At 42.2% G+C, this 12,883-nt stretch overlaps 1 protein-coding gene across 1 annotated transcript in view; it reads left to right on the top strand.

The window, feature by feature from the left end:
* Positions 1-3,385: 3,385 nt before the first annotated feature.
* The window catches only part of LOC100666842 (TOM1-like protein 1), a 31,862-nt gene continuing 22,364 nt past the window's right edge, over positions 3,386-12,883 (top strand). The window contains exons 1-3 of the mRNA XM_023553566.2: positions 3,386-3,455; positions 6,112-6,196; positions 7,966-8,044. Coding sequence (XP_023409334.1) covers positions 3,398-3,455; positions 6,112-6,196; positions 7,966-8,044 — 222 coding nt within the window. The 5' untranslated portion in view covers positions 3,386-3,397. The remainder of the gene's footprint in view (positions 3,456-6,111; positions 6,197-7,965; positions 8,045-12,883) is intronic.

The following is a 12,883-nucleotide window of genomic DNA, read 5'->3' on the forward strand; positions in this document are numbered from 1 at the left end:
CTTCTGGCAGTCCATGGTATATTCGATATTCTCCGCCAACACCATAATTCCAAGGCATAAATTCTTCTTCAGTCTTCCTTATTCACTGTTCAGCTTTCACATGCATATGAAGCAATTGAAAATACCATGGCTCGGGTCAGACACACCTTAGTCCTTAAAGTGACATCTTTGGTTTTTTTTTTAACACTTTAAAGAGGTCTTTTGCAGCAGATTTGCCCAATGCAACACGATGTTTGATTTCCTGACTGCTGCTTCCATGAGTGTTGATTGTGGATCTAAGTAAAATGAAATCCTTTATAACTTCAGTATTTTCTCCGTTTATCACAATGTTGCTAATTGGTCCAGCTATGAGGATTTCTTTTTTGTTGTTGTTGTTGAGGTGTAATTCATGCTGAAGGATGTAATCTTTGATCTACATCAGTAAGTGCTTCAAGTCCCCTCTGCTTTCAGCAAGCAAGGTTGTGTCATCTGCATATCGAAGATTGTTAATGAGTGTTCCACTGATCCTGATGCCACTTTCTTCTTCATATGGTCCATCTTCTCAGATTTGTTCAGCATACAGATTGAACAAGCATGGCGAAAAGATACAATTCTGATGCACACCTTTCCTGATTTTAAACCATACAGTATCTCCTTGTTCTGTTCAAACGACTGCCTCTTGGTCTATGTACAGGTTCAGCATGGGACAATGCAGTGTTCTGGAGTTCCTATTCTTCACGATGTTATCCATAATTTATTATGATCCACACAGTTGAATGCCTTTTCATAGTCAATAAAACACAGGTAAACATTTTTCTGGTATTCTCCGCTTTCTGTCAAGATCCATCTGACATCAGCAATGATATCCCTTGTTCCATGTCCTCTTCTGAATCCAGCTTGAATTTCTGACAGTTCTTTGTCAGTATACTGCTGCAACAGCTTTTGAATGATCTTCAGCAAAAATTTACTTGTGTGTGACATTAATGACATTGTTCAATAATTTCCACATTCTGTTGGATCACCTTTCTCTGGAATGGGCATAAATATGGATCTCTTCCAGTCAGATGGCCAGGTAGCTGACTTCCAAATTTCCTGCCATAGACTAGTGGGCATCTCCAGTACTGCATCGGTTTGTTGAAACATCTCCATTGGTATTTCATCAATTCCTGGAGCCTTATTTTTCGCCAATGCCTTTAGAACAGCTTGGACTTCTTTCTTAAATATCCTTCGTTCTTGACCATATACTACCTCCTGAAACGGTTGAATGTAGACCAATTCTTTTTGTACAGTGACTCTGTATTCCTTCCATCTGCTTTTGATGCTTCTTACACATCATTCAATACTTTGCCAATTAAAAAAAGAAAATTGCCTTCAAGTCGATTCCCACTCATAGTGACCCTACAGGACAGAGCAGAACTGCCCCATAGGGTTTCCAAGGAGTGGCTGATGGATTCAAACTGCGTATCTTTAGGTTAGCAGCTGAGCTCTTAACCACTGAGCCACCAGGGCTCCATTTGCCCATCCCACCCAAACCCAGTGCCGTCAAGTCGATTCGTCATTTGCCCATAGAATCCTTTAAAATTGTAACTCGAGGCTTGAATTTTTTCTTCAGTTCTTTCATCTTGAGAAATGCTGAGTGTGTTCTTCCCTTTGATTTTCTAACTCCAGGTCTTGGCACATTTCATTAGAACACTCTGTTTCTTAGACACCCTTTGAGTCTTCCGTTCAGCTCTTTTACTTCATCATTTCTTCCATTCACTGTAGCTACTCTACATTCAAAAGCAAGTTTCAGAGTCTGTTTGGTTCTTCCCTTGTTCCCATTCCCTGATGGAAGGCCACTGGATATCAACACCAACCTAAGCTAAAATTGATTTTCTCTTTAAGGTTGCTTGACTATAGGATGCAGAGAAGGCAAAATGTTTTACTAGAGGCTATAACATGGAATAGAGATTAGGTTGGTGATGTCACAAAAGAGGTTTTGAACAGTGTCAGCAGAGGCTGCAATGATGACTAAGGAAGTTGATAAACAGTATCATCTTAAACCGCAACTCACCCCAGGTAAGCAGATGGAGAATATTAATTACGAACAGGGCTAATCCCATTATGAGAAATACCATCACAATGAAAATGTTTCATTCTAGATTACAGAATCCCAGGTAGTGGCTCACTTAGGTCAAGAAAAATTAAAAATAGAATTATAGGGGGGATAAAAAAAAGGGGTAATGGGAGGGAGCCTCCTTCCTTGGTTGGAGTGCACTGCAGTGAGCTTTGACTTCTATATTAAAATAAATAAGACCAGGAACATCAGTCACACTAGATCGCCGTTCTTCTCCTTCACCACCATTTCCAGGTCCAAAAATGGACTAGCGGGGTGGGGCCTGAGATGACTGCAGGAAGCAAGAACCTACGGCATAGATGAGCCCATCTTCAGGCTAATCGGCATCTGCCGGGAGACAGACACCCCACTTCCTAGCAGGCTTAGGCCTCCCTGGAGATTCCAAACCGATGTCAACTGGGTGCAAAGGAAAAGGAAATAAATTCAGGTTCTGAAAGGGCAGCTGCAGGAAAGGGTTGGGTCTCTCAAACTCAATTACTTTCTAAAGCAGCCCTAAAGCCAAACATACTCCCTATTTGAGCCAAAGAAAAGCCCCTCTCCTCTTCTCATAACCAGGCTGGAAAACACAGCTCCCAGGAGGTGGTGTTAAAAACCAATAGTTTGCTTGGCAGCGCCCTATGGTCCCTGGAGGAAACAGGAGAGAAAAAAAGGGCCTTGACACCTGGGAGGCTCCCAAGGCCAATCCCTTCTCCTTCAGCTTAATAAAAGGTAGGGAACACACCTCCCCTCCCGGATCTTTGGGGCGGCGGGGTAAATACTTGGAGTTATTAAATTCACTCGGTGGTCAAGTATTTATTTGGTGGGTGCCAGGCACTGACCTAGGCGGTTGACATCCTCTCCTTAATTCTCATAATCCTGAGATTTGTGTGAGCCCGTATTTCCCTCTGTACAGAGGAGGGTAAACGAGGCACAGAGTGAAACAACAGTTACCAAGGAAGCGGCGGGATCACAGCCCGGGTGGCTAATTCCCAAGCTGTGGCTCTGGGGCCGCCGGCCCGTGGGTCGGGAGCGGGCACTCCCGTCAGTCACGCGGGCTCCACGCGGGGCGCTGCCTCCCCGCAGTCCCGCCGGGTGCGCGGCAGGTGCGCAGGCTGCCTCTGCGGCCCCGCCCCGGGTCCCTGCCCGCGCCGGCGCCCCGCACCCCGCAGCTGCCGGGCAGGACGCGCCGCCTCCGCCCGAGCCGGGGCCCGAGCCCCGCGAGCGTTCGGGCGAAGAGGAGGAGCCAGGGCCACCGAGCGGGTGGAGTCGGGAGCCGCAGGGCGGTGGAGGCGGATTTCCTGGGCCCGGCTCTCTGGCGCTACCATGGCGTTTGGGAAGAGTCACCGGGATCCCTACGGGACCCCGTTGGGCCACCTCATAGGTAAGGAGGCTTTGGGGGTCGGGGAACCCTTTCCGCTTTACTCCACTGTCGGCTTGCGAAAGACCGAGTTAGTCCAAGTTTGAGGGAATTCTCCCCTTCCCCCCGCCCCGCAACTTTCCCAGGGCACCCACATTCCACCCGGCGCCTTACTAGACAATTCTGTCTTGTCGACCCTTCCCAGAACCTGCTCTTCAAAATTTACCTCGTTGTGATGCCTCTTTGGAGAGAAACAAAACAGGTGAAGCGCAGGATTCGGGAGTGGAGTTTGGGTCTCTACAAGGAGTGACCAGAAACTTCTCTGCCAGGGAAAGGTTGTTCATAAAGTGCGTTTCTCGCGGGCCCGATATTATGTCCGTTTGACCGATGTGGGAAAGGAGGCTCAGGGAGGTTAGGTGATGTGACATGTCTGTGAAAGCCAGGTCACTCCAAACCGTTTATCTGGCCCCAAGTTCATACAACCTGAGTTGGTGTTCTCAGAAAACAAAAAGCATAAAAATGCTCAGCTGTGGAGTGAAGGGAGCGCAGAGGAGAGGTCTGGGGTCACAGGATGGCTACAGAGGCCACTGGGGGACCACCAGGCATCTGCCTCACTCGTTTCTCCCGTGTCTGGTGTTTGCATAAACCATGCGGAAGGAGAAGCCTGTGACTACTGTTTTACCTGCACCAGCTCGGTTCTCTCGCTTCTCTCTGGTTCCTCCCTTAGGAACCGGGTGTGGTAGGACTATCATGGTGTCGGGAACTTAGTGGGGTGATGAAATCATGAGAACTTGGTCGTTACAATAAGGAGGCACAGATTTGAAGAGTTTTAGTCCCAGCTCAATTAACCGCAGTGTGGCACCGAGCATGCTACCTAACCTGAATCTTAGTTTCCACATTTTTATAAGAGGGCAAAAGTAACTAATCATACAGGGTTTTTTGAGGAGGTAAAGCTTTCTAAACTGTTAATGGCTATCCCCATGTTGGATGTTGGATATTAAAAAGAGCCCTGAGTAGAAACATATTCAGACGGTGTCTTCACAGGCAAAAGTAACTTCAGCAATAAAAAAAAAACAAAAAAAAAACCCTGTTTACCCTCCATTTGATTCCAACTCATGGCGACCCCTTGTTTGCAGAGTAGACTGCACTCCGTAACCATTCGCCTGTCTTCCCAGACTACTGGGAGTTGGAACCCTGTAAACCACTTAAACATTTGTGGTACACAAGGACACAAATCTCGGCCATAATTCTGATAAATTCTTTAATGTCGTAAACATTTGACTCCCAGCTATGTGCCTGGACCTGGACTAGGCGCTGGTGAGGCCAAGGTAAGACATGGTCTCAAATCTCAGAGAACGCACAAACTTGTAGGGAAAACGTACACAATATTGTAGTAACTACAATACAGTATCTTTGCAATACAAGAAAACACAAAATGCATAAAACTTAAGAAGAGGGAGATATTAACTCTGCCATGGCTTTCAAAGGGTGATTAGGAGTTTTCTAGGATGTTGGGAGGAAGAACAAGGAATAGGAGGGGAACATCTGGCAGAAGGAACAGGAGCTTGTGCCTAACATCTTGAAGTTGGTCAGCTTTGTCCATTCAATGCCAAATTCAGATAGCTCTTTTCCTAGATGGGAAGCAGGCTGAGCTTTGGGGTTCCTCCAACCAGGCACTTATTCTTTCTTCCCCTTCATTATTCTTTTTAATTCTTTTCTTTGCTTAACCGCCACCCCCCAGCATCTTGTGTTTTCGCGATGAGGTGTCTCTCTTCTTTTATAAGAAAGATGTTAAACTGATGCGTGTTGAGTGTTCTATCACCCTTCACAGAGAGCATTTTATATGCTTAAAGGAGATGTCTGGAGAAGTACAGGACAGCTTTGGTTAGTATAAGTGCTGAGAGTGACCGTGCTCTACTGCAAACCAAAAACCAAAAAAAACCATTGCCGTGGAGTCTATTCCGACTCATAGCGACCCTATAGGACAGAGTAGAATTGCCCCATGGGGTTTCCAAGGAGCGCCTGGTGGATTTAAACTGCTTACCTTTTGGTTGGCAGCTGGAGCTCTTAACCACTATGCCACCAGGGTTACAGGCAAATTCAGTAGTTCTGATATTTCTCTCTCTCATGCTCCGTCCCCCCGCCTCCATAATGATAAAAAAACAAAAAAAAACAAAAACCTGGGATCAGACATAGGTTTAAATCCTTTTTCTACCTCATACTGGCTGTATTACCTACCTTGTATTGTGTAATTTCCTTAACCTCTCTGAACTCTGTTTCATCATGTCTAAAAGTGGGTTAAATGAGATGCATAAGATAAAATACTTAGCATTGTGCAGTTCACTTTGTAGGTAAATATTCAATAAGCCATAGTTTCTCTCTCTGCCAGAACTTGAAGATGGAGATCCAGCCAGCCTGGCCCTGCAGTCTTTGTTGGTCCCACAGTATTTATTAATCGGTCACTCATTACTGTTGCAACATCAGCATTCTGAACTTGAGTTCTGATTGATGCCTGAATTTACTGGGAATTGTTCAGACAGAAAAAAAAAAAAAAAGTCCCTTGCCCTCTGTTACTATCAACTTAATGGTTCTTGCTAGTTAACCCCATGCAGGTTATTTCAGGAAGACCAGGCATGTTTTATTCTGTTGTAGCCCAGTCTCAACAGCTTTTTCTTTGCAGAAAAGGCTACGTTTGCTGGAGTTCAAACTGAAGACTGGGGCCAGTTCATGCACATCTGTGATATAATAAACACTGTCCAGGATGGGTGAGTACAATGTGTTGTTCATTTACTTGCCTCTGCTAAGAAGCGTGAGAACCACAGTGCGTTTTCTCTTGCAGACTCTTTAATTTTCTTGAGCATTTTCATCATCCCCAAGGGGCATCATCTGTCTTTTGAAAACAATGTCAGGTTGAAATATTGGGGCAGCTGCTTGTTTCAGCTTGTGGAATATCTGAGAATCCATTATAATTGTTCTCTCCTCTTTGCCTTTACCTTAAGCGTTTCAGACTCAGGACGCAAATGTCTTGTTCTTTAAAGAGTGAAAAAAAAAAAAAAGATAAATTGTTTCCTGTTTTAGGAATTCCTTTTGCTCCAATTTCAAGTATTTTATGTTAATGTAATGAAAACTATTTCAAGAAACTAGTTGACTTCCTGGTGGTGACCGGGCAATTATCATTAACCAGGAAATAAGCTAGCAGTCTTTTTCCTCTCCCTGTCACAATTTTTTTTTCTTCAAAATGCCGTTCATGCTATGTTATGAAATGATGTGCTATGCCTTGTTATACTTTTGAAACTGGTGAGAAATGAAATTATAAAAAACAAAATCACTATGAAGGGAACAACTAGCTTGAATTTACAGTCTGAATTACAGACTATTGTAAGGTATACAAGGTCGGCGTTTCAAACCCACCCACTGCTCCGTGGGAGAAAGATGGGGCGGTCTGCTTCTGTAAAGATTTACAGCTTTGAAAACCCTGTGGGGCGGTTCTTCTTTGTCCTATAGGATTGCTATGAGTTGAAATGGACTTGAAGGCAGTGGGTTTTTGTTGTTTTTTATAGGAACACAGGAGCCCTGGTGGTGCAGTGGTTAAGTGCACAGCTGCTAATGGGGAGGTCAGCAGTTTGAACCCACCAGCTGCTCCATGGGAGAAAGACATGGCGGTCTGCTTCATAAAGATTACAGTCTCGGAAACCCTGTGGGGCAATTCTGCTCTGTCCTGTAGGGTCACTATGAGTCAGAATCAACTAGACAGCAATGGATTTTGGCATAAGGGATATAATGCTGTTTGTTTTTTGTGTATATTCAAATGATAACTGACAGCAAAAGAGATTTAGGTTAGCTGGTGTTGATGAAGAAAATGTTGCAGTTAATTATTGAGTATACGTCAATGGAAAGTGCTCATGGTTGTTACTTTTAAGCATTTATAATGTTTTTCCTATAATCTTATTTACCATATTTAGTTCTTACGTGAATCTTTTCTTCAGTGATGAATACCAGTTTCTTCACTGATGATACAAGAGAAGGGAATCTCATAGGTGAAGTAAATTTCAACCTTATAATGATAGATAGTTCCTGCTTTATGACATGAAATTGTAGCATCAGAAGTTATAATTCCGCCTACATCCCTGACCTGTGTACGTCAGGAGATACTAATAGTGTAAATTAAAATGAACAAGCTTCATTGTTTTGGAAATTATGTTTCCCATAAACTGGTTCTGTGCATCAATAGCGGAATACAAGTATGAATACATTTCATGTATGGTGCTTTCTACATTTCTGTACCCTTTCATGTACATAATTATTTTTTTCATTCTCACAGTGGGGCAGGTGGTATTGTTTGCCTACATGCATGAGAAAACGTGGGCACAAGAAGTTAAGTGGTCTTTCCGGGGTCACACAGCAGAAGCAAGACTAGAACTTTGGTTGTCCAGTCCTTACCCCTTCTTTTTCCACAATGCATAATGTTTATCAGATACTACTAGTTTTCAGCAAATACCTAAACTGGTGATTTTCACTGTATTTTTTGCTGTAGGCCAAAAGATGCAGTAAAAGCTTTGAAGAAAAGGATTTCCAAAAACTATAATCATAAAGAAATCCAACTTACTTTGTCAGTAAGTACTTTAATGTTATAATTAAAATCTGGGATTTCCCAAGCTATAATCTTATTTTTAGTTCTGGGTTAAAAAAAAAAAAAATTAAAATACTCTGAGGTAATAGATTGGCAAAGAGTCATATACAGGATGAGTTATAATGTTGGTTTATTAGGAATTATAAAACAGTTTAGTTGATTGTAATAGCATTTAATTTCTTAGAAAGAGAGTGTTCCTGGAAAATTGATCTTTCCTGCTATAATTTGGAGAAACGTTCTTTGTTGATTTAAGCGATTCTCCTGTGGATTGTATTTTCTGATTTGGGTTTGGAAGCTTATTTGACGTGTTCCCATTTCCACTCCCTGCCCCATCCTTGGCCATGTGACCTCTTCAGTCACTTGGGTGAGTTGCCCTTTTTACTTTGGTACATTTTACAAGCCCTGCCTGCTGCCTGAGAGTGAGCTCTGTGGCTTTCTGATTTCTTCTGCATGCCTTTATTTACCTCAGCCCACCCCCAGGCCATGCATGGTTACTTCCCTAATCAGCCAGCATCACACTGTTCTTTGGAGCTTTGGGAATGTTTATCAAGAGAGGGTTATGGGGCAGATGTGAGCCTGGCTCCCATTTTCTACTTCCATGTGGGAAGAAAATTTATCACATCTTGCTTTTTTGGAGATTAACTGAAAGGAATGAGAAGGAATGAATTGATCAATCTTGATGACACTATCACTGAAGAAACTCTTCAAGTTGGAGTTTGAATATAGTTTTAGAGGTATTTCCCTCCTTCACCTTTTTTTAACCTCTTCCCTGTCCCTTATTCATAACAGCTGCCTCAGAAAGGTCACAGAATGGAGGAAATTATGGAGACGGAAGTAAGGTGCTTCTGCAGAACAATGGGCCAAAGACAAAAATAAACCTCTGACTACTCTAGTGGCACAGTGGTTAAGAGCTCAGCTGCTAACCAAAAAGTTGGCAGTTCAAATCCACCAGCCACTCCTTGGAAACTCTATAGGGTAGTTGTACTCTGTCCTATAGGATCACTATGAGCCACAATCAACTTGATGGCAACGGGTTTGGTCACAGAGGTATTTCTCAAATCACTTACCCAATTGATATACTCAACAATCCTGGAAAGTAGTTGTATTATTAATGCCATTTCACAGATGAAGACATTGAGGCTAAGAGAGGTTAAGTGACTGTTCAAGGTTATATGGCTATTGAGTAGGTTAGCCAGAACTTGGAAGCAGCCCTCAGATTCTGAATTTTATACCCTTTTCCCCATACCACGTTGCTTGTGAAAATGAATCAAACCTTTTAGGAGAGATTTGTGTTTTGTTATCTTCAACTACTTTGTGTATAGTGTAGTGCCCAATACATTAGTGTATCAAATGTTGGCTGAATCAATGACTGAGTGCCCCCACATCCTACCCTACGTCTCCCACTATCCAGGAAGACTCAAGGGCTAACGGAAGGTACTATAGAAAACCAAACCAAACCCATTGCCATTGGGTTAATCCTGACTCATAGCAATGCTACAGGACAGATTATAACCTCCCCATAGAATTTCCAAGGCTGTAAATCTTCACGGAAGTAGATTGCCACATCTTTTCCCCATGGATCGGCTGGTGTATTCGAACTGTAGACCCATTAGCAGCCATGTGATTAACAACTGTGTCACCAGGGTCCCTCAGTACTATAAAATTAGGATAGAAATATCTGAAGATGTGCCCCAAAATGATGTGAATCCAGGCTATCTCAAGGACACAGAAGGTTAGGAGAATTGAGTGAGGAAGGCAAGAAGTGAAAATGAATTTATGCTACCTTCCATATTTCAGCATGGGATATTATTTTACCTTCTCATAGTTATTTACTCTTCTCACAGTTATTTAATAGCTTTAGTTCTTTCTCTGTTGTGTCCAACCTACTTGACATTTCTGTAGTTTCTTCCCACCCCCATCTCCATATCTTCTTCTATCATGGTTCCTTCTTTCTGAAGACAAACCAAACCCCTTCCCTGAGGAAACTGGATTATTCCAGAATGTTGTCCCTTTTTACCCTCTACCCTTGGAAACTCTACGGGACAGTTCTACTCTGTCCTATAGGGTTGCTATGAGTCGGAACCGACTCGACGGTACTGGGTTTTTGGGTATTTCTCTTTGGGCTCCCACTCTTTCTTCCCCTCAAGTCACTGATCTCTCAAGCCTTACTGCCAGCGAGCTGCCAGTTCCCATTACCTGTTCTACCTCAGATAAATGTAGGGTCTCTGCCTCATGATTTCCACACAAGTATGTGAGAACAAGCAAATCCAAACCTGTACCAAAACAAGGATAAGAGTCACAGGTTGGGGGCCAGAATATGCTCTCGCTCTTAGGCTTAGCATTCATTTGAGGCTTTGGAAAATATCTATTTTCTTGGATTTTCTTTAAATAGTCCTTTGACTCTTGATATCTTCAGGCAGATTTCCCCAAGTTCTGTATCTAATGGTCAGTCTCCTCACCTCAGACTACTCACCACATTGCAGGTGTGTACCTAAGCCTCAGAGCTAACTTCAGTGCAGTACTTAAGTATTTAAGCCAGACTTAATTATGTGGGAAATTAGTTGCAGAAGGAATTACCCAGTGTCCATCAAAGGCAATTATAAGTTTAGCAATGAACTCTTTAAAATTGATCGTTGTGTCTGACATTTCCTCTTTATTACTATGAAGTGATGAGATCCTGTCAAAATCCATTGTAAATGTTCTTTGTATTATCTGTCACTTTGGGTTCTCCATGGACTTGTTAGCCTTGATTACGTCTTTGATGGGATCTGACTATATTGTGATTCCCTACCATCAGTTGGTGGAGCAGTTTTGCCAAGAAGCCAGTAGTTTAAAAAAAAACAAAAACAAAACATTTTGTTTCTAGGCTTTATAACTCTGAGCCAGAAACTAGCCTTTTCTTGAATGAGTCAATTGTGATAAATCTCGACAAGATACTACTGTTATTGTCAAATGGAAAATGGTTGAACAGGTTCCTGGGAATTATTTAACTAATAGGCTTTTGTAAAGTACCACCCATTAGGTGATGAGTTATGGGGACTTTAGAAGAAGTGTAAAATGTGATCGTCCCTCCAGGAGCTTATTACAGTTAAGGAATAAGAAGTGTGAGCTCACCCCTAGGGATGTTGTCTTAGGGTGGCCATACCTTAGTGTGATCCCCACGGTCCAGGTGTGGTCCCCAGTTCTGATGACTCAGAAGCCTGGTTAGTGCACCTGGGGTTATCAGGCTGGGGGACTTAGCTAATTCAACTTAACAAAAGGCTGACTAATAAATTTGTATCTGCTTTAAAAATTTACTATGAGAAATAAAACTCCTCTTCTTCCAGCCTGTCTGAGAAGAATACTCATATTAAATTTTTTTTTTATTATTATTAGTAAGGATAAATGAATTAACCAACCAACAACAAAAGAAGATTGGGAAGACTGGAGTCTCCCACTTTAGTCTCTCTTAGTCCCTTGTCTTCTGGGTTCCCTATACAGTCTCAGATTATGGATTCTTGGTTTTTCTGTTTCCAAAGATAGGTTATCTGAACACATTTGCACCAAGGCCCATTTTCAAAATGCATTAAAGCAACATACTTAATTTTTCCAATTTGGCACAGTAGCTTTTACTACTTACCTCAGTGGGCTGAGGGAGTAGGAAGAGATATTGGTAACATAACGGAGGTGGTGATGTAGAAGTAATGAGTCCTGACATACAAGATTTCAAAGGGAAAACACAAAGGATATGATTGCTGGTCTCCAGATGTTAACCTTCTCAACATTTCATGTTGGCTCTTTGATTTTGTGCATGTACCTCCTGGGAATGTTACCATTATCATCAAATCTTGGTGCTCCAAAGATAGAAATTGGTTTGTGAATATTTAGCAGGAAATTCACGACTCATTTTACTAATAGAGAAAATGAGAGTTGGAGGCTAAGTATCTTGTCTAAGACCAAAAGACCAGTTGGGCAAAGTATTTCTGTAAATTCCCTCTGGACTAGAGGCACTTTTCCTCCCAGCGTTTCACCCAATAAAAAATCATCATCATAATGTATCAAGCTAAAAGACATTTGTTTTTCAGCTTTTCAGCTCATTCTCTTCTAATCAACTTGCATTAATATAGAATCATTTTAATGTGTTTTAGATTTTGTTTTTATTTTCCCTTGCTTTGAATGTTTTCTCCATTGCTGCATGTGCTCAGCTTCTGTATTTTCTGATTGCCTTCTTGACCACATTGCCCTTAAAACTGTAGCTTTCATACCCACTGCCTCTTTTTGTTGTGCCATTAAAGTGACACTCAAAATACAGCGCATGGTGTATGTAATTTCCAGGGCTTCTTTTCTACAGAGCTGATTGTACCTGTGCCGGTCATGTTATGGTTTCTGTGACCTCCCTAACGTGAGGTGGTAGCGTTAAAACTAGAGATTTAATTTTGTTTTTAGGTCATTTTTGGAACAGTGCTCTATGCGTACAGTTCTTCAATACCACCTCATTCCTTCTTAGCCTGATTTCTGTTCATGTTGCTTTATTAAAAATGGTTTCTTAAAGGTGAATAATGACTCCGCTAATCAACAAATCTAGCTGAGTTTTTCTCAGTCTATATTCTTGACAGTTTAGCACTCCACCCCCCACACCCCCTTACCCAGAAACTGCCCTCTTTTGGCTTTATCAACATCATGTTTACCTTGTTTTTGTGCTTCAGTTTACATTGATTGCTCTTTGATTACATTTATTGAGTTTCCTTCTAACTTGTGTAATAGGTAAATCCCAGTGTTCCAGCCATTCCTTCTCATCTTAGGCATCTTTTGTCTTGGTCATCTAGTGCTGCTATAACAGAAA

Source organism: Loxodonta africana, chromosome 18 (assembly GCF_030014295.1).
Source record: "Loxodonta africana isolate mLoxAfr1 chromosome 18, mLoxAfr1.hap2, whole genome shotgun sequence".
NCBI classification, from domain to species: Eukaryota; Metazoa; Chordata; class Mammalia; order Proboscidea; family Elephantidae; genus Loxodonta; species Loxodonta africana.